At 39.8% G+C, this 21,558-nt stretch overlaps 1 protein-coding gene across 2 annotated transcripts in view; it reads right to left on the bottom strand.

Moving 5' to 3' along the window:
- The window catches only part of kcnh3 (potassium voltage-gated channel, subfamily H (eag-related), member 3), a 203,680-nt gene that overhangs the window by 32,980 nt on the left and 149,142 nt on the right, over positions 1-21,558 (bottom strand). For both annotated transcript variants that reach the window (XM_080903067.1, XM_080903068.1), the window contains 5 exons: positions 17,875-18,009; positions 13,515-13,654; positions 9,568-9,820; positions 3,892-4,049; positions 2,502-2,703 (listed from right to left, as the gene is read on the bottom strand). In XM_080903067.1, coding sequence (XP_080759193.1) covers positions 2,502-2,703; positions 3,892-4,049; positions 9,568-9,820; positions 13,515-13,654; positions 17,875-18,009 — 888 coding nt within the window. The remainder of the gene's footprint in view (positions 1-2,501; positions 2,704-3,891; positions 4,050-9,567; positions 9,821-13,514; positions 13,655-17,874; positions 18,010-21,558) is intronic.

Genomic DNA, 21,558 nt, shown 5'->3' with positions numbered 1-21,558 from the left:
CCTAATACAATATTACTGTTATTGCTTTACAATGGATAGGTATACTTTGGAGCAAGACAAGTTAGGTGAGTGCTCAAATAGTTAAAGTTGAATGAGGATGAATTTAGATTTTTCTTTGTCATTACTGCAAAGTGGATAAACAATGAGACAAGATCTTATTTAAATTTCCATTTGGGAAGCCTAGAATAATCTCCTGAGGACAATGCTTACAGTGTAATTGAGTAGAGCACAATTGTCATTATGTGTGTGAAACATGTAATGACAGTTAAAAACTGTCACTGAAAGCTCTCCACAAACAGGAAATGGGCCGTTAACTTGCTTCAGGGAGAATTTTTCCAGCCTGATTAACACCATGGCATCAAGTGAATATTATCGTAAAAGCAGCTTCCCTGTCTGAGATAAAGAATAAATATACTTTATCTTTCTTGTACAACGTTAAAATTAGAGGATTCCATGTCTGCTGGTTACCCTAGTACCCTAGAGACACACACCCTAGAGACAGCTAGCCTGCCTCTGCCTACCCAAGGCAACTGTCAGTGGTTGGTGTTACAAACAGCTAAATGTAAAGGCTTAAGACATTGGATGGCTGTGGCTCAGGAGGTACAGCAGGTCATTTTCTATTGGGAGGATTGGTGGTTTGACCCATGGCTGCTCCAGTGTTCATCAGAGTGAAAAGGGTAGTCAGAAAGTACTGAGCTGGGAAATGGACTGCTTCTTCTATAGTGCCTTTTCTCAACAACATACAACATGCCTCAGTTACCCATTCATTTATGCACTTTTTTTCTACATTTAAAAGCTTTCTGCCTAACATTCGCACTCTGATGGATGCTTCGCGGGGAAATTCTGGGTTAGTATCTTGCCCAAGAATATTTGCAGACTGGAACAGCCAGGTTTCAATTTGCAAAGCTGGACCTCATCACACCTCATACTCTGATGGATGCATCAGAGAGCAACATGGGGTTAGTATCTTGCCCAAGGATATTTGGCAGACTGGGATCAAACCACCAACCTTCCAGTTAGTAGGTGACCTGCTCTACCACCTAAGCCACAGCCGCTACTACATTATGTAGCGCATGAGTAGAAAAGCACTGTAATAACCAGTTTACCATCTACAGATGGAGGAACCGTTCTTTACCATTACCAATACAGTTTGCTTTTTCATATCTCTGTTTTTCTGAGTATATATCTTTGAGCTTGCTCATTTTGTTGCAGTAATATTCTATTTTTAATACATGGCTGTAACATCACACCCTCAACTTACCATCAAAGGTATGTGTAAACAAATGGAACAATTATTAAGTACGGTTGGGTTGGACCACTTTTGTCTTCAGAACTTGTCTCTTCATGGCATAGGCTCAGTAACGACCTGGAGGTATTCCTCTGAGAGTTTGGTTCATGTTGACATGACAGCATCACACAGGTGCTGAAGATTTCTTGTTTGCACATCCACTGAGATCTGGTGACTGGTGATTGCTGGTGATTGCATTTATATAGTGCTTTTCGAGACCCAAAAAAGCGCTTTCCACTATTCATTCACTCTCACATTGGTGGAGGCAAGCTACAGTTGTAGCCACAGCTGGCAGATTGACAGAAGTGAGGATGCTATATCGCGCCATCAGCCCCTCTGCCCAACACCAGTAGGCAGTAGGTGAAGTGTCTTGCCCAAGGACACAACGACCAATCCGGGGCTCGAACCGGCAACCTTCCGATTACAAGACAAACTGCCAACTCTTGAGCCACGATCGCCCCGAGTACTTTAAACAATTCTGTGACGTGAAAGACTAATGACTGTTATGAGAAACACTTGTTTACAGTTCTTACTATCAGGAGTGGCACAATCAGTTATCAGTTATTATGTTTAAGGGGTAATTACCTTTTTACTTAGGGCCAGGTAGGTTTGGGTAACGTTGCTTCCTTAATAAGTCATAATTTAAAAGTGCATTTTGTATACACTTGTGTTATCTTTGTGTAATATTAAAATGTATTTGATGATCTGTGACTGTGACAAATCTAGTAAAATACAAGAAATCAGGAAGAGCACCAATACTTTTTTTTCACAGCACTGCACATGTTTCTAAAGTCCAATCACTGTGGTAATCTCTGCGAAGTCCCTTTGCTCTGTGTTTTTCATACATCAACACTAAAAGTAAAATTGCATGTGGGTCCCCATTAGGATAAAGGATTGTGTGAGTGTGTGGGACTCTACCCTTAGGCTCATATTGTTAACTAGTCATTATGTGACATACTGCATTATTATTTTTTAATAAATCTAACAAGTACTATGTGATACATTACGGTTTTTTGAATAACGACCCCAACACTCACAATCGTGACATAACTAGTTGAACAAGTCAGGAAGTCCAATGAAATTTAATAGAGTAGAAGTACAAAGTAATACAACACAGAAACGTACACCTAACACAAAAATTAAACTTGAGCAAAACAGTGACTGAGTTAATCTACACAGATGCTTTCTAGAGATGAAAAAAGGGCGAACTAACCTATGTCTGATGATCCTTGGCTCTCAATCTCCCTTCGACCTATGAAGTACCAGACACACGCCATCCAGTGGGCCAGCAGGGCGAACATGGACATCAGCAGGGTCAAGACCACAGCACTGTACTGTGAGTAGCGCTCCAGCTTCTGCAGCAGCCGCAGTAACCGAAGAAGCCGGACTGTCTTCAACAGGTGGACGCCAAAGTACTGCACAGAGATACAGGCAATCTCAGCGCTCTGGCAATATTTCATTCACTGTATTTCTTAAATCAAATGAATCATTAAGAAAGGTTGACACTCAGTAATGTGGGATACTGTATATAATACACATCATTTGTTCAAACAGTTGGTAGTTTTACTCAAAAGTTGGAGCTTTAATGGATTCACTCACATGAAATCAAACATTTTTAATCTTTATATACAAATATATATGTGTATATATGTGCGTGTGTAATCAGTTCATCTTTTTTTGTTTGTGAGACATGCAGTGTGTGGACCGTCATGAGACATGTTGGTGTTGATGTGGTGAATTCACATGGGAGCTTGTTACATTATGCATTCATGTTCCCTTTAAAAACAAAGCTCACTTCCTTCACCGTGTTAGTGCTGAAAATGAATGGAAACTGAACACATGTCAGTATTCAAATATTTAACTTTACTATTGGGGTTTAAATTAGGGCTGCTCAATTAATTGAATTTTAATCGAAATTACGATCTGGGCTTTCAACGATCATTAAAAATGACTGAGCCGATTATTAGCCCCTCCCTCGTGCTTTACTCTTGCGCTGCTCCGTGTGGCAAATCGAGCGCACCTCTCTGCGTTTCGAACGTGTCACAACAATTAAGAGGACCCGAGGGAAGCTCGGAAAGCTAAGCAGAAGTTATTTGGAGAGGAGAGTGACTGCCGTTGATTGAAAAGAGAGGTAAAAAAAACTTCAGTGGTGTGGAAACATTATGGGTTCGCGGAGTCAGACGTGGATCAAGTAGACATAGTGTGTAAACTTTGCTACAGTGTCGTAGCTGCACCACAGAGCAACACTGCAAAGTTCACTAAACATAGATGTTTACATTTTTCATTTATTTTTTATATTGCAAACATTTGCACTGTTATCAGTATTTGCACACTATTTTATATTATCTTTTTTGACAATCTTTAAAGCCATTATTCAACACATTGTTATTGTTAAATAAATAATCGTCAAATAATCGAGATCTCAATTTCAGTGAAAATAATCGTGATAATCATTTTTGCCATAATCGAGCAGCCCTAGTTTAAATTATGTAGGCTGATTTGTCACACTCACACTGTTTGATTCTTGGTTCTGTTGGTGTGGTCACACACAAATGTCAACAGACAGAAACACACACACACAGTAAGACACAGGGGAGACTCACCACGCTGACATTGAAAGCATACAGCAGGTCAAAGGGCAGGGCGGCAATGAGATCAACAAAGAGCCAGGTGGTAACGTAGTGAACGCAGATGGAGCGGGCGTCGTAGACGACCTGACCCGACGTGCTCACAAATGTAGTTCGAAAGTTCAGCAATATGTCTGCAGAGGACAACAACAACAGCAGCAATCAAGTGTCACTTAAATTACAGTGATGCATGGTAAACGCACAGCTACTTTTCAATGAGTCATATACACACAGCATGCATGGGTTACTTTAAATAAAAATAACAACACAGTATTAAAAAACAATTTATGCACTTTTTTTTCAAAGGGGTATCTTTACTGGGATGTCAGCAACCAGAGGTGTGGACTCGAGTCACATGACTTGGACTCGAGTCAGACTCGAGTCATTAATTTTATGACTTTAGACTTGACTTGAAAAAATGTTCTAAGACTTGTGACTTGACTTGGACTTTTACACCAATGACTTGGGACTTGAATTGGACTTGAACCGGTTTACTTGAAAAGACTTTATATTTTACCCCAAATATAAAATTTAACATGCATATTATATAGAGATTGAAAATGTGACGTCATTCACGGGTAGAACCGCAAAGGATTCTGGGAACTCGTGGCAAGCGGTACTAGCGCACGCAGGCTTTCAATTAAAATCAGTTATACAGCGATAAAAAGAAACACAAAAATGTCAAGAAGCTGTTGTATTATTAACTGCAATAGCTGGTCGCATGACAGCCACGGGAAGCTGACGGGTAAAGAGATCGGTTGTTATCGGATTACCTCGTTGAAGAGAAATTGTTCGAGCCATGTTTCCGAAGTAACAAAGACGCGACGGATGGCCTGGATTGCAGCCATTCAAAGATCAAATATAACGTCCCAGAACACTCCAGCTCACAGGTTAGTCTGCTCCAAGCATTTACACGAAGGTCAGTGTTTTTTAGTAGTTAATACGTCATTTTCATAACATAATTGGTGATATAGGTTACAAGCAAGTCTGGCGCTGAACAGAAATTGTCGCGCTATGCTCCTTTGTTTATTGTGCATAAATAGTGAATTGTCCTGACACAATATTGCGTTTCGCTTCTGTTATTATGGTACATTGACAAAAACATATACTTTTATTCACAGGATAAAACAGGTTTTTTGTATCACTAATTGCCCAGTACGATTACAGCATACAATATTATTGTCACTGCTACATTTCTGTAACGCGTACCAGAAATTATTTCCACTACTAATTAATTACCGTTGAGCTCAAAGGTCCTATTAATAAACGGTTAACAAATGTGTATTTATGACGACAATTTGTGAGACTGGTAAACTTATGATACGTACGATGGTCTTTACTTTCTACACGGTGCATTTCAAGGTCCTGCACCCATGTCGGTAAACTGTACCTGGGCTTGTTGCAGTGACCGGAAGTTACTAAACTTCATGAGTGTGTGCACTCACTCCAAGAACCGTATGATTATAAATATGCATATAAATATGCTACGATGAGATAGCTGACTTCATCTAACTAGCAAATGTTGTCCAGGCTACGTTGGTGATGCAGTTTTTTTTTAATGTGTATGATATTTTTGTCATGCGATTTTAAAGCTGGTCCTACAACCGCATCCAAGAATAACATGCAGCTTATCTCAGAACCGTCGGTGAAAATTATTCTTGGAGCTAGGTTTAATTGAGCTGCATTTTAAAGAGGTGCAATTTCACAATTTGTGTATATTTTCTAAGTTCACTATTTTGTCATGTGTTGAGAAAAACACAGATTTTAAAATTACATGGTCTAATATTTACATTTAGCATAACTGCAACATTATTTTTTCGTTTTTTTTTTTTAAAGACTCGAAAGGACTTGAAATTCAAAGTTTCAGACTTGTGACTTGACTTGGACTTTTACACCAGTGACTTGAGACTCGACTCTGCCTGACATTACTTGAGACTTGACTTGAGACTTGAGGATAAAGACTTGAGACTTACTTGAGACTTGCAAAACAATGACTTGGTCCCACCTCTGTCAGCAACAACCAGTTGTTGCTACCTGATATTAAAAGCTCCGTTCCCCTTTATTGTGAGCAAAAATCACTTTTAGTTTACAGTGGAGTTGAGAGCTAGTCCAGAATCAATGTGGCTCTATAGCCCCAAATGTAAATGTCTTGGGGTAAAGATACTTTTATGGTAGTTTTCATCATGTTTTTGAAATAAAAGTGTGTTGATACAGTTTGAGATGCTTCCATTACAGGGATAGTTTTTTTTTTAACACACCAGATTCAGATGGTCATTAGTTGTTTATTTTTAAAGGTACAGTTTTTAAAACACCACCACTATATGTCCGGTTTTATACCCCTCACAGTTCAAGTGCATAATCCATCTATAGTGGATTAAAGACATAAATAGCCACACCCAGCATTTCCTCCTAACAGCTGAGGGTGGCTGGCAGGTTTGTGTGTCAAAACATTTTTGCGCACAATATATTTTCACATATTTAAACAATATCATAACTTGGCAATAAATCAGGAATAAAAAACAGACCAATAATTCGCATTTAAATAATAATAAAAATAATATGTATTTTCTCAAGTTTAACCCCAGAGTCATCTCTGTCTGCTGTTCATCTGCAGTTAGTGTAGGCTGTCAGTCTGCTGTTACCTCAGGTGTTAATACACTAAGGAGGCTGTAAAACAGGTAGATGAGTAACTGAAGCTCACCTCTGACTGATAAAGTAGCTCTAATATTGTTGGACTTGGATGCTTAATGAATAAACTCTCATGCAATGTGAGAATATAATCAGACTGTTTATTAGAGGGATCCATCCAGCTACTATAGGGCGGGAGGTGGGTACACCCTGGACAAATTGCCAGTCTGTAACAGAGGTCTAAAAAAATAAAAACATGATATAGTATATAGTACCGTATATATATATAGTTATTGCTTGTTTTCAATTTAGACAAATTACTCATAAGATATTTGTGAAAGCTAAATTGCTTAAGCTTAATTGAACGGACATCAGCAAAGTGCAATAGAAACTAGCTCACTCTCTCAGGGTAAGTGATTTTCTAGCTGTAGGGCATTTTGAACAACCAGGGGAATTTCAAGATGGTTTCTGATGACTTGCTTCCAGAAGAACCACAACATACAGCTAAACGCAGCAACTGCACCACCCAGTCCTTCAAAGTATGATATGATCCTATTCAAAGAGCCAAGGCTTTGAAGCTTGCTGAAAAAAAAAACAGACGAGGACAACACGACAATAAAAAAAGACAAACAGTCATGATTAGCTCTTCAATGTTTGCTCTATGATTTTAATTTTACTGCATGGTATTAAGGAACGAAATGAATGAATAAAAGGTGTCCCGGCAGACTATTTCAATCCACTATTGTTTGCTGGTGAATGTATCAATAAATAGGCACGGCCTATTAGTCCTAATAAATGGGATATCGACTGACAGGAGTCAGACATTTAACTGCGGGTGGCTCGTGTAATTTCATTACGAAAGTTTATTGATGGAGAGCTTGTGTTCACTCTTTCCCATTAACACAAATCGTCCGCTGAAGAGCACTCATGTAAGTTTCCTGCAGTTAGGGTGGACATGACCGAGGACAAAGAGGCCTGTTGTTTTCTGGGAAATGACTTAACAATCAGATGTAATGGCTTATTGTGGAATGGCTCATATCCTTTTCCCTGCAACATTCATCATTAAAAACTTGAACAGAACTTTTATAATGAGAACTTCTATTAGGAGTCACATGCCTATCAGACAAAGGCTGTTTGACTAACTTCCCATCAGCAGACAGTTGATATAATCAAAAAGAATTTTGCAACAGTTACACTGCCAGTAAAACGTTCTTTGCACACCCACTCATTCAGGCCATTTTCTTTTTGTTTCTAAACACTTGAAGAGATTTCTTAAGCTGGCCTAATGTTTTTTTCCTCATTTGCTGTTACAATTGTTCATATTGAATTTGAATTTATTGAATTTATTGAACAAGGCCAGAGTTTCAAAAATGTTCAAGTATCCCAAAAGCTCAGACTTCACTTTTATTTTCACAAAATTGTGTTTATTTTCTTTGATTTTTATAATGTCAAAGAGAGAGAGCACAACCCCAATACGGTCGTCTCATGCACACAGCTCTGAGTGTGTACACAGCACGCCTACTCAACTTTTTTACTCAACTAAAAGTTGAGCTCACAATGATTTCTACTGTGGGCTCCAGTAGATTTTCTTAGTGTACAGCTGACCTGTGCTGCTGCTGCTACTCTTACTGCTCTTTGTGGGTGAATGAATTCAATAAGATGTAAGCAGATGAGCTATCTTGGCTGATTTCCATCCTCTATACGTGCAGTATGCTGTTTATATGCTGCCTTTACATGAGAAAGAATAAAGTTGGTTAAAAGGTGGAAGTTAGTGAGTAACACCAGCTTAAATTTAAATTCGTGTCAACTCACGCTGACGAAGAACACGTCAGCTGCTGTGCACCAGTGCATTACTGTAAACTGACCACAGCTGATACCTGTCACTTTAAAGCATCACTCCATTTATAAATCAGTCCGTTTGTAGAGGATGAACTGAAGGCCTGCGCCAAGGCCCAGTAGAAGATAAATGTGAATAATGCAAAGCTATGCTAGCAGAGGCAGCAAATAAAGCTACAGAGCTGATAATGAGGATACTAGGTAGTTCATACAACAGGTGGCAGTTTTCAGCAGTCCACTGGTGGTATTTATTTGTAGTTTAAGCCTCCGCTCTGCTGTGTCAAGGTATTTTTTTTGGTATACAGGAAACAGAGCTCAACTGCTATTGTATTAATTCATATTATGGCAAGTCCATCGTTACTTTATCAATTTAGGTCAGGACAGAAGAACTCTTAAAGTTTCTTCCAGAATGATCAGTTGCTGTAACGACACAGACTCTCATGAAGACAAAAGGAAGACTACCAGCTCCCTTTGCTGCAGTTACCAGCCTCAGAATCAAATCAACAATTAACAGCCTCTCATATTCATCAGTGGCCTCATTAATGCTTGACAGACTCTAGGCAGCACACACATTTTATTTTATTAGCTTTTTGGAAGAGACTGGGAATCAGGCCATTAAGCTTATAAGGCTACTAAGAAAACCACGGCTGAGGGAGACCAGGAAACACAAGGAATGGAAACGAGACCAGTGGAAGTCTAGACTCTTGTCCAAAAAATTCAGTGTGAGCTTCTTGATTTAAGATGCTGCATTTTATGAGATACAGCAAGTGTCAATAGAAGATTGAGGCAAAGCTCTGAAAGACTGTGGAAAGACTTTGCTGGAGATTGTTGGAGATGTTTTCAAAATTCAAAGCACAACTTAACCCCTACAACCTCCACAACACCCTACTGAGACACAGTTTCTTGTCTAGTTTGAGTGAGACAGCCATCATTTTTCAGGAGCAAAATGAGCCAAAAACACATTTCTTTTGACCAAGAAGCAGACTGACAGAGGGACGAGTTAGACTACAGAGTGAAGGAAAAGTCCTCAGCATTTGTTAAACAATGGTACAAAACATTCAGGTTTCATTTTCTTGGTTCCTACTTTCTAGGTGTGTCCAGTCTTTCTAAGACTTCTTGCTAAAGGAAACAAGTTCTATGGATGGTTAGAAGAAAGCACCAACATGAGAAGACGGCACACTATCTTACCTAAAATGAAGAGGATCTCGACGAGGATGTCGCTGACGCTGGGCGGGCTGCGTGAGGCGCTGCCTTCATCCCGCCCTCCCCCGACCGTGAAACACACGTTATAGGGCACAGTGACGGCCACGTAGAAAGTCGCCAGCAGAATTAACCAATCCCAGCCGGCCTTGAAGGTTCCATAGTGGAGCAGGATGAAGCGAGATTTCTGAATGGCTGCTACTTTGTATTCCGGGATTGGAGGCTTCTCCCCAAACATGTTCTGGATTGAGAGGGAGACAGATGTCAACAGCTCTCTTGTTTCAGATTTTTACATCTCTCTCGTTGTCCCTCTGCCGGGCCACGATAACACGGCCCTGTGCACACACTTATCGAGCCACTTCAAGCTTCGAAAGCTCACACTGTGCAGAGGCATTATAAAAATCCACAGGAGTGGAGATTTCAGATTCATTCCACTCGATATAACAGTGCAGCCATGAAAACAGTTTCAACCATTCATAAGTGGGTTATTGCTTTTGCAGAGTTTGAGTAAAGTCTACCAACACTGACAAAATGGTTTTCCCAGCACTAAGAAGGAAGAAGAAATGTGGGACCACTGGTTCCAAGCATTAACTCTCACACCTGTGAAATATGTTTTTATGAAAAAGAATCTTATTTGTAATTCATTCATTTCCTTTGGAATCAGGAAGATTAACCAAAGAACTCATTTTGTTTCCTGTGTGAGGTTCTCTGCACTCAAGTAAAAATCTGACGTAGCTGTACTTTCAGTTTATCCAGTTCATGGAACTATGAGCCTGAGTTGTTATGTTTACCATGATTTTTGCATGTCCAGCATAAACCATTTATGAACTGTACAGACAGGCATTTAGTCTGAAATACAAATGATACTGTTTCATTTTTCTAATGGGATTGTTGTTTTGTTGGGTTTGTTTAATGAGCTCCATCAATGTAAATGTTTTTTGTATTCTGGACTATTTTTATGTGAGAAAGTCAACACGTAATGGAAAAAATGATTTGACTTAAAGCAAATAATGAGCAAATCAGGAATCACCTGGTAGCTGATAATCTGTTCATTAGTGAAATTTAGAGTAGATGTTTATTTACTGGCAGTGAGATTTTTATATTAGTGAATCACTGGGTAAAGTTTAGCTCAATATTATCTGATCTAACTTATACATCCATTAATTCCTGATTGACTCTGCAGACACTAAACATTACTGATTACATAGAGCCTGAATCATTTCTTTGATTACTTTACTTAATTAAAGAGTCATTCTTTGGGTAACGGTGAGATTCTCATTATGTAATAAAGACCTACTGAGTAAGAACTGGGTGCTTCACAACATGAACCTCCCATAAGATATTTTTTTATGTCCTGACTGCTTATTTTAGCCTGGGTCAGGAGTCATTAGAGTTTCTAGATCATTAGCTATCACGTGATTCCTCGTTTGCTTCTCAGTTTTTGTACAGTTATGAATTTCCCTCTTTTGAGAAGTTAAAAAAGCAAATAATGATGGCCCTGGGTTGGTGGTCATTGAACATGCAGGGTGCAAACTGCATCGTTCTGCATGTTTCCTAATCACTGACATCAACTAAATGTAGATCTGCTTTACCACGGAGTGAACCAAAACCAAGCATAGTCCTCTTGTCCTTCACGCCATCTGTCAGGGTGTGCGCTGCCCGCTGGACTGCAGCAGACCTACAGAGAGGTCAGCTCACTAACACACAGCCATAATCATCATCTCCTGTGATGCCAGGTCTGAGCAGTAATGATAATTTCCCATTTCATAACATTTCGTTGTCAGTTTGCAGTGTTCTTCTTCTCTTGGCTCTCCTTCATCTTTCCTGCTTGGCTTCTCATGTCTTTTGTATAGTCTCGCTTATTCTCTAACCCTAAGAGAGTCTCCCAGACTTGTTCTCCTAAAACCTAAAGACGAATTATGGATTTAATTAACTGGTCCCTTAACGAAACTGACAACTCTGGGCTTGGGAGAGCCTGATTGTCCTGTGGAGACGTTTGCTGCTGGATACTCGATGGTCGGATGCATCGTGTGTCTGATGACACTCTCGATGGGGGACATTCAACGACAGCTACCAATTTGGAACCATAATAACAGAGTTCTGGCTGATTGGAGCTGGCTTGGACCTGGCTTATCGAAGAACAAGAAGCGGCTACAGTTGTTCAAAATCCCACAAGGCTGGCTGTGTGTACTCAGACTGTGTTTATTTGAACGCAATATGGATATGATCTTGGAGAAGCTCATGGCTCTGCTATATGGATAACATCTTGAAGAAGAACAACAGGAATTGAGAGACCTGGTGACCAGTGACGGACATTAGACGAACTGTAAAATTGGAAGCAGTTTGTTCGCACTAACCAAAACAACTACCATCTTCATCTCATGCAGGCCTCCTGACTCCAGCTGGATGCTCAAGGCAAAAGCTGACGGGAATAACAATTCTCCTTTAGATAACAAGACTGTGTTGTGACTTTCTCCCTCCTCATTCAGGGTCGCCCGTGTCGACCGAAGATTGTTGACTTTTGCCTAACTGGGTTAAGGGACACTTTCTCTCAGCTAAACATGAACACACACACTCTCACACGCACACATATGCATGTACACTGACACAGACCTACACTCACTCTTATGTCTTCTACGTTGTGAGATGTGCTGATTCATGTGCTGAGGTGTTTTTTTCTGTTCTCAAACTGATCTCCCTGTTGGAGCTCAGTCTGGGAGGAGTTATTTTTTCTCCTCATCTTTCCTCATGTTGTGCATTTCCCATTGTTATACCTCTCTGACCTGTCTTCCCCATGTGATGTTGTAATATATGTATGGTCGGAAGGGTAAGATGGCGCTGGCAAAGGTCGGCAGCCTTAACCCAACAAATATCCCACACGTGGGACTAATAAAGGTTATCTTTATCTTTTGCTTTTTGACACACAATCATTTACTCAAGCTGAAATATTTGGATTGTGTTGTCTCTGTTACTTTAAACCACACACCTGCACCAACAGCCGGGTGCACTGCTTTAATGCTCAACTCTTTTTCAGTCTGAACTCATGCTAAGGCAAATAATACAAGCTACTATGCTATCAGTGGCTTCCCCGTTGTTTAGTTCAGGGACTGCTGTTGCAACTAGGGGAGCAATTAAACTGACTGCCTTTCATCATAATGAGGCAATAACTTTTTTTTTCTCCCATCTCCAGTCTTTGGAGAATCTTTTCATGGCTGCATAACATGTATGTGAATTAAAAGTTTTGCATGAATAAAGTAAACTCATGATTTTAACTCTGTCACTTCAGTGTCATCACCAGTGCCAAAGTCCCAAGTGTGAAGCTAATGACTGAATGAGAGGCAGTCTGGAGCCAGCCTGGCATACAATAACACTTCCTCTGGCATCCAAACATGTTTCGTTTTTATTCTAATATGAAAAGAATATTCCTGGCCACAAACTTAGCCTGCAGCCAGTGAATTTACATTCCTAAATTTAATGCTTCTCACGTAAACATAGTGGAAATACTGCTAACCCACCCAAGCCCTACGCTTGATCTTTATCCAAAAAACCTCCTCGAATTAGTCAGCAACAGCTCCACACTTCACTGTGTCCACATCGCTGATTGAACAGACTGGAATAACTCACATAAAACTGACATGTAACAAAAACATTTGACGTAAGCAAAGGTAGACATACAGTCAGAGCTATATGCTGTTTAATGAGCGTTACAGCGTTGTCCTCATTCTGGGACCTCCACAGCAGACATGGTTAATGGAAAAAAAGAAATACATTAACTAAAAGTTCTTGACTTTGTTAGTGTGCAGCTTGTTTCACGTGTAAGGAAACTCCCGACGCTGGCGTGGCAGCTTCATGGGTTGCTGCAGAAAGATGTTAACCACACAGAGAAACCTCAGTCATGTAGATGTAGCTGTAAATATAAAAGGAGAGAAACTCACATTGTTGATCTTGAGCTTGCTCTTGTCTTGTTTCTGCAGGTGTCCTGACAGGTGATAGAGCACAGCTCTGCTGCGGCGCCGATTGGCGTTGAAGCCCGGAGGGCGAGTCACCTGATGCACCTCCAGACCCGTCTCTTCATCTGTGGAGGAGACAGAAACATGCTGAGCTTTGATGCAAGAAACGAGAGGAATTTAAACCAGTTTCTGTCTCATCCGCTGCATGCCAACTAAAGCGCACGCATAGCTCAGAAGTAATGCTTTGACTGCTATCTTTTTATTTGTACGTGTAAGGCTGTGAAAACATAACATAAAGTAAAGAGGTCTGTTTAGGACACGCTCACAGAGTCTGTGAAAAACTAGAAAAGCTGAGATGGACTGATGGAAGGTTGCTTCTTTTTCATATATTGGATAGAATTAACTGTATGGTTAAACATCTTTACACTGACAGAAAGAGAAATTTTGTTGTTTCGCTCTATTTCAGATCAAAGCTAGATGTATGTGGCCCCCGATGAGTTTGACACCCCAGTCCGGGTCCAGGTCAAAGTTTATCTGGGTTAGGGTTTGTTAAGGATTGGATATTAACCCGACCTATAACTCTATATGGGACGCTTATAAGCTCATGAACCGAATGAACTGTTGTTGAGATACATGAAAAAGGATGAAGCCTTCTGAATGGTACTCCCTGACCTGGATTACAGAATCAGTAATATTTACCAAGACCCACCAAGTATCTTATTCATATCATAACTTTCATCATCATCAAAAAAGAGAAAAGGACTGAAACCGAGTGTGCTGAGGGCTCAACAGATAGATTAAGAAAAAGATTAAAGGAGTTGTTCTTTGTAAAGCTATTATTCAGATAGAAAATATTTCCTCTATTTCCACTTTTAATGTCCTGTTTCAACTGTTGCCCTGTTCATAACATGATTTATTATAACCATGGCTGGAAAGTGCCCACCCAAGTAACCAAATCATTTTCATTTTCAACAAGCAAATTTGATTTGTACATAATATCTTGGCTGGATTTCAGGCGGTTCAGATAGTGTATGAAGAAAAGCATCTGTGCCTCTTTCCACATATACAGCATGGGGTTATTCAGAGGACCATCACTAACTAACACACATGCACACGCACACACGGCCTTAACAAGGTGTGTGTTTTGTGTCAGAGGGAAGAGCTGCACCAGCATCTGTTTTGACAGATATACAAAAAGAAGGCGTGTTAGCTGGGCAAAAGTGTAGCTGCAGATATTTTTATCCTTAGAAATTTTAATCTGGGGAGTACGTAGACGTTTTTTCCTGAGCTACATTATTGCTAATTTTAAAGATATCAGCACTCAAGGTCAGAGAAGGGCGAATGAATAATTTTACAGCTGCTAATACAAGTCTCATTAACGTCTCCTTGAAAGCAGTTTCTGAGACACAGGATGAATTGAATGCACTTTGTTGCTTAAAGCCGTCAGCCTTTTGCTGTGTTTTCCCCTTCGTGTCTAAAGGACAGTTTGAAGATGAAAATCTCGTCTTTAATGTTTACTCAGCACACAGAAACACTTGTGACATGTTATTCTTCACAATCTTTTGCAAACCCACAGTTCTCATTTTGTTCAAAGTTTACCCTAACCCAGTGGTGAGGCTTCTAACCCGAGCTTTTTGTTACCAAATCCCTCACCAGCAAGGAAAAATCCCGGCAGCAGCCAGTGGTTCCCCCTCAACCTCTCAGCAGATATACCTATGATGTCAGTTTTTCAGTTACCTCATGTAGAAAATATGGCGTGTGACACCTGACCTTGAGGCCGAGCTCACTGAGCTTCAAACTTGTCTGCGAGTTTGAACAGATACACCTACAGTTGTCGCATTCACAGGAGTCCACGAGGCCCTCCTGTTAGCTTGCCGGGCAGGGTGATGACAGTACCCCATCAGACTCGTGATTTTCATGATTTTCTTTATGCATTTCTTTAATAAATGATTGTAAAAAGTGAGGCACTTGCTTGCACTGGTAAAAAGAGTGATCCTTTTGTTGAATCCAGCTGAGATTTCCCATCGTTTACATCATTCCTAAAAGGCTGCCAGGGTAGCACGTGTCTAAACTTTTCAATAAGATGCTTTAAACTGTTATTGTGATAATTCTTCAGCTCTCTTATACTAGGACTGTGTTAAATGAGCAGTCTACCATCATGAAAATAACTCCCTTTTCTATGACATAGAGAAAATCACATGGATTTCATACAGCAGTGGTGCCACTTCAGAGAAGGTGAGCCCACCATGAAGCATTGCAAACAGCAGCTCTGAAAAGCAATGTTTAAGAAAAAACCCCTCCAACTCTGAATATTTCCACTTCATCTCGAGTGCTCTGATTACTTTTCTTCTGGTCTCCTTAGACGATTGCTATTCATCTCTGAAATTATAGTATATGCTGACAGCATTTACAAGGTTAGAAGGAAGCTTTAGTTCAGTATAAATGTGCTGGATTGCTATTTTTCTTCACACCTTGCAGTGAAATGCAGTACACACACCTGCAAGATATTCACATATTTTACTTTGTACACCTGTTTGAAGCACAGAGAAACATCTTCTGATGCAGGGGTCAATCAATAAAGTTTGCCCTGAGAAAAATACAATTATGCCCCTTTTTAATGGTCAGGTACCAGGTTATGCTGTTGTTTCTATGTTCTTTAAGCACATGGGCAAACAATGAAAGAGAAATGATAGAGGTGGGTTGACCTGCTTTAGGGCAGGTTTCTTGGTTTGTATACATATTCATTATGCAATGCTACAAATTCACAAGAACCAGATGTTATTATAGAAGCAACAGAAACAAACATAACATATCAGCAGGTTAAGGCATTAAAACTTATTATTCTGTGAGCCACATCACTGTCAGCCACAGTGATCTTCTTTCCATTGATAAAGGACTAATACATTGTATCCTATGCTGAAAGAAGGAAGCACGTTTTCTTAGTATTTAGAGAGATCGTGGCTGATACTGGCTAACCAATGTTATAAAAAACAATTTTAAAATAATCGATGTATGTGCCGATTTGCTTTGACCTCTCCAGCACATTCACGCATGTAAACAAACCAGTGCATGCAAATGAATATGCAGGCTGACCTGATCACCCTTTCCTCCGTTCGATATGTACAACAGTAAAGTGTACAAAGGTAGCATGACCCATACAGCATAACAGTAGTAATGAAATGATTCTTTATGTCGTGAGCAGAGAAAAATGATTCAAAGCTATTTATAAGATGTGCTTTTTAATGTCAGTGGACGCTGCACTTGCCAATAACCGATTCCTGTCTGCCTCTAATTAACATGCAAATATTACCTAGTAATTAAAATTGCAGCCTCGCTCTTCACAATTCAGTATTTTCACCAATTCTCAAAATGTGTGCGTAATCTGGTTCTCAATGTACATCTAATACGAGGAAGCCATTAATATTAATGAGTTCAGTACACTGACAGATTCTTAGTGAGATTTACACTGGGGAAATAAGCAATTCAAATTATTAATTGATGCCTTAATTGTTGTTTGCTTGAAATGACAATAACTACAGCGGAACTGAAAAGCTGAAGGGCCAAATGTTCTGCCTGCTTTCACCATTTCCACGGGTGAAGAGTAATTAAAATTAGGCTCACACTATGGCAGCATAACTAGATAACTGCTGACATGAAATGAAACATAAACATGGGGACATCCCTAACACAGAACAGATATTACTTTATGCAAATTTCATGTTATTTATCGAATACTGCCATTCTACTGGCCTGGGACAGATATTCTCAAGTTGCCTTGAGGCGCTAACCACGGCAATATTACACACCAATAATGAGAAATAATAAAATCCACATGAGGAGGTTGAAGGGCTGAAATCACACTCAATTTACCACTGAGATTACAAAAAATATGAAATCAGAAAAGAATAAGCTTCAGTATCAAAATAAAGCATCTTAATTTGTTTGATATTTGGATTTATTAAACTGCTGACGTGGTTCATGCATATGTTATGGCTTGTTGTGTTGTCACTTATTGTTTCCTGCCCTGTTTTCTTATTGTTTTGTTTTAATTGTCTCATGTTTTTACTGACTGTGAAACACTATGGTGAACTTTGTTGTTTTTAATATGTGCTATATAAATACATTTTGATTGATTTGATTGATTGATGTTTGTCTTGGATTAATTCGTTTAGGTCTGTCTTTCCTTGTTTATTTTTACATGTTTGTAGAACATAATAAAGAACAATTACAAGGATTTCATAGATTTTCTGGCAAATAAATAAAAATGTCCTTTTGGCAGCCATGCCGCTGTCAAAATTTTGGGCCACGACTGTAGTGCCAGCTGGCGTCTTTTATACAAACTCACCAGTTTCAGGTCCTTGCTCAGGGTCCTGCTCCTTCTTCTTGTCAGTGATGTCTTTGTGGGACACGAGAAAAAGAACCACCTCGCCCTTCTCATTCTTAATCGGTACAATGTCCAGAAGACACCAGAACTTTGTACCTGGAGAGAAAAATAAATGCAAACCTACAATTAATGTGGTCTTTCGTAATACAAAAGTGGAAGCGGTTAAATCTTTTTCTCCAATGTACCAAATGTTTCAGTCCTATACATCACTTTTAACAGACAAAGTCTGTGGAAGTCTTTACTGAACTATTTCTGATGCTCATAAATGTGAGTTATATGTGAGTTTACATTTTAAACCAAGCGAAACAGTGTCTGACTCATGTTATCTCATTTTTTTACATTATTTTAATTTGTTAATTTTCCAATTAGTGGTAAAAAAGTGGCATTAACCCACCGCAGACTGCTGTTACCTCAATATTAATGATGTGACCAGCAATGTTTAATGTTTAATCTGGCTGCCTACTGCCGTGTACATGCCGCTGAACACAGACTCAGACTCAGAAAAAACCCCCCTGATGAAATTGGCTTCAGGAGCAGATTACTTTGACATTTTAGACAGACCTTTCCTTCCATGTGCAGACACAGAACAGAGCAGGCATCAATCACACTGATTAAGTTAAAAATACCATAAAAGAGGAGCTGGGGTGGACGTGGGTTGCAAAGTTGCATGCAGATGCTCAGGAACTGTGGGTAGGCTGAAGTTGCTTAAATAGCCCTAAAATTATTCATAAGGAATCTATTAAAATGTGAGCCATCATCTAACTTGTACTGAGATCAGCTGATCTGCCTGAACAGGCCCGAAATGAACTAAATAGATGAATTTTTGTTAGTTTTGAGTGAAACTACATACCTTCACAACATTAATCTTGCACACTGAAAAATGGTACTTAAGGGTACCTAGTATGTTTTTCTCATTTTATACAATATACAAGATCATGTGGTGTGTGTTAGGTTTATATTGTTGATTGTCATTTATGCTTAGAAATATATACTCATATATTCTTAGAGTTTTATAATCGATTGCATAATGATAGAGGTCTGATCCTTAGCAGTCTGCAAAGACTCTGTGTGCCTCCAAGAGCACTCTGGCACACACACACATCTTAAGGTCATGAGAGAGGTCATACCTTCTCTTACTGACATATGGTATAGGAGAACACCTACTCTGTATCTGGTTAAGTATAAGAGCCCTTTGTTTGAATGAACTGCTGGACTCCCTGGCGCCAGTAGGTGTGGGGAGTCTTCACAGGGTCACATCTTGACCCCGCACACACACACACACACACACACACACACACACACACACACACACACACACACACACACACACACACACACACACACACACACACACACTCGACACACACTTGTTCACATGTACGTCTGTGTAAGATGTGTATGTTTTAACAGGAAGAAACTCCAGCAGAACCAGGCTCAGGGAGGGGCGGGGCCATCTGCTGTGACTGGTTGGGGAGTGAGGAGAAAAGAGCCAGAGATCAATAAGAATTAATGGTTAAATACAGAGTGGTTTAGAAACCCACTGAGTCAAAACCAGGAGTGAAGAAGAAATGTGAGCAAAGTGTAAACTTGCAGCTTTCATTTAAGCAGTTAAATGTTGACTTCTTAGTCAACTGAACAACAACCATGTTCTCAATGAACCCAGAAAACTCATTAATATCAAAGCTGAATGTTTTTGGAAGTAGTTTTTAGTTTGTTTTTAGTTTTAACTATTTTAGGGGGATATCTGTGTGTGCAGGTGACTATTACTGTGCATAATTATTAGGCAACTTAACAAAAAACAAATATATACCCATTTCAATTATTTATTTTTTACCAGTGAAACCAATATAACATCTCCACATTCACAAATATACATTTCTGACATTCAAAAACAAAACAAAAACAAATCAGCGACCAATATAGCCACCTTTCTTTGCAAGGACACTCAAAAGCCTGCCATCCATGGATTCTGTCAGTGTTTTGATCTGTTCACCATCAACATTGCATGCAGCAGCAACCACAGCCTCCCAGACACTGTTCAGAGAGGTGTACTGTTTTCCCTCCTTGTAAATCTCACATTTGATGATGGACCACAGGCTCTCAATGGGGTTCAGATCAGGTGAACGAGGTGGCCATGTCATTAGTTTTTCTTCTTTTATACCCTTTCTTGCCAGCCACGCTGTGGAGTACTTGGACGTGTGTGATGGAGCATTGTCCTGCATGGAAATCATGTTTTTCTTGAAGAATGCAGACTTCTTCCTGTACCACTGCTTGAAGAAGGTGTCTTCCAGAAATTGGCAGTAGGACTGGGAGTTGAGCTTGACTCCATCCTCAACCCGAAAAGGCCCCACAAGCTCATCTTTGATGATACCAGCCCAAACCAGTACTCCACCTCCACCTTGCTGGCGTCTGAATTGGACTGGAGCTCTCTGCCCTTTACCAATCCAGCCACGGGCCCATCCATCTGGCCCATCAAGACTCAGTCTCATTTCATCAGTCCATAAAACCTTAGAAAAACCAGTCTTGAGATATTTCTTGGCCCAGTCTTGACGTTTCAGCTTGTGTGTCTTGTTCAGTGGTGGTCGTCTTTCAGCCTTTCTTACCTTGGCCATGTCTCTGAGTATTGCACACCTTGTGCTTTTGGGCACTCCAGTGATGTTGCAGCTCTGAAATATGGCCAAACTGGTGGCAAGTGGCATCTTGGCAGCTGCACGCTTGACTTTTCTCAGTTCATGGGCAGTTATTTTGCGCCTTGGTTTTTCCACACGCTTCTTGCGACCCTGTTGACTATTTTGAATGAAACGCTTGATTGTTTGATGATCACGCTTCAGAAGCTTTGCAATTTTGAGACTGCTGCATCCCTCTGCAAGATATCTCACTATTTTTGACTTTTCTGTGCCTGTCAAGTCCTTCTTTTGACCCATTTTGCCAAAGGAAAGGACGTTGCCTAATAATTATGCACACCTGATATAGGGCGTTGATATCATTAGACCACACCCCTTCTCATTACAGAGATGCACATCACCTAATATGCTTAATTGGTAGTAGGCTTTCGAGCCTATACAGCTTGGAGTAAGACAACATGCATGAAGAGGATGATGTGGACAAAATACTCATTTGCCTAATAATTCTGCACTCCCTGTAAAGGTTCAGATTGACTCCCTCTATATTTTCATACATGAAGGTGTTCTTAAGGTGTCCTTTTTTTCTCATTGTACCCACTGTACCAAAATGTTGATTTAGCCTTTTTGTTTTTTCTTGATTAGGTTTATTCTGTCTTGTCTAACCTTGGCCTCCTTCCCATGGACAAAGCTCTTGTTGACATTTTCCATCAAAAGCAAATTCAGGCTTTTGGACTTACCTCAGACCTAGTCATTAGTCAATTGTTCAATTACTTGTGAGTCTGTGAAAATGGAGAAACTATGTAAAAATATCTGTAATCATAAATGGAGTGTTTTTATCATTTTTGAATTAAAGCTCAAAGACTATCAATCACATCTTAGTTATTACTAATTTAGAATAGAGAAGAGCAGACCTAATTGTATTATGAGAGTATGTTCACACTGCTCTTTCAGCATAGAGGGATTTGCTTTGCCATCTAAACCCTCAGAATACACATGGTGTGTTGAGGAGGTGTGGTGGCCC

The sequence above is a fragment of the Rhamphochromis sp. 'chilingali' genome (genome assembly GCF_963969265.1).
Source record: "Rhamphochromis sp. 'chilingali' genome assembly, chromosome: 14".
In the NCBI taxonomy this organism is placed as follows: Eukaryota; Metazoa; Chordata; class Actinopteri; order Cichliformes; family Cichlidae; genus Rhamphochromis; species Rhamphochromis sp. 'chilingali'.
This window is presented reverse-complemented; position numbering and strand designations above follow the sequence as displayed.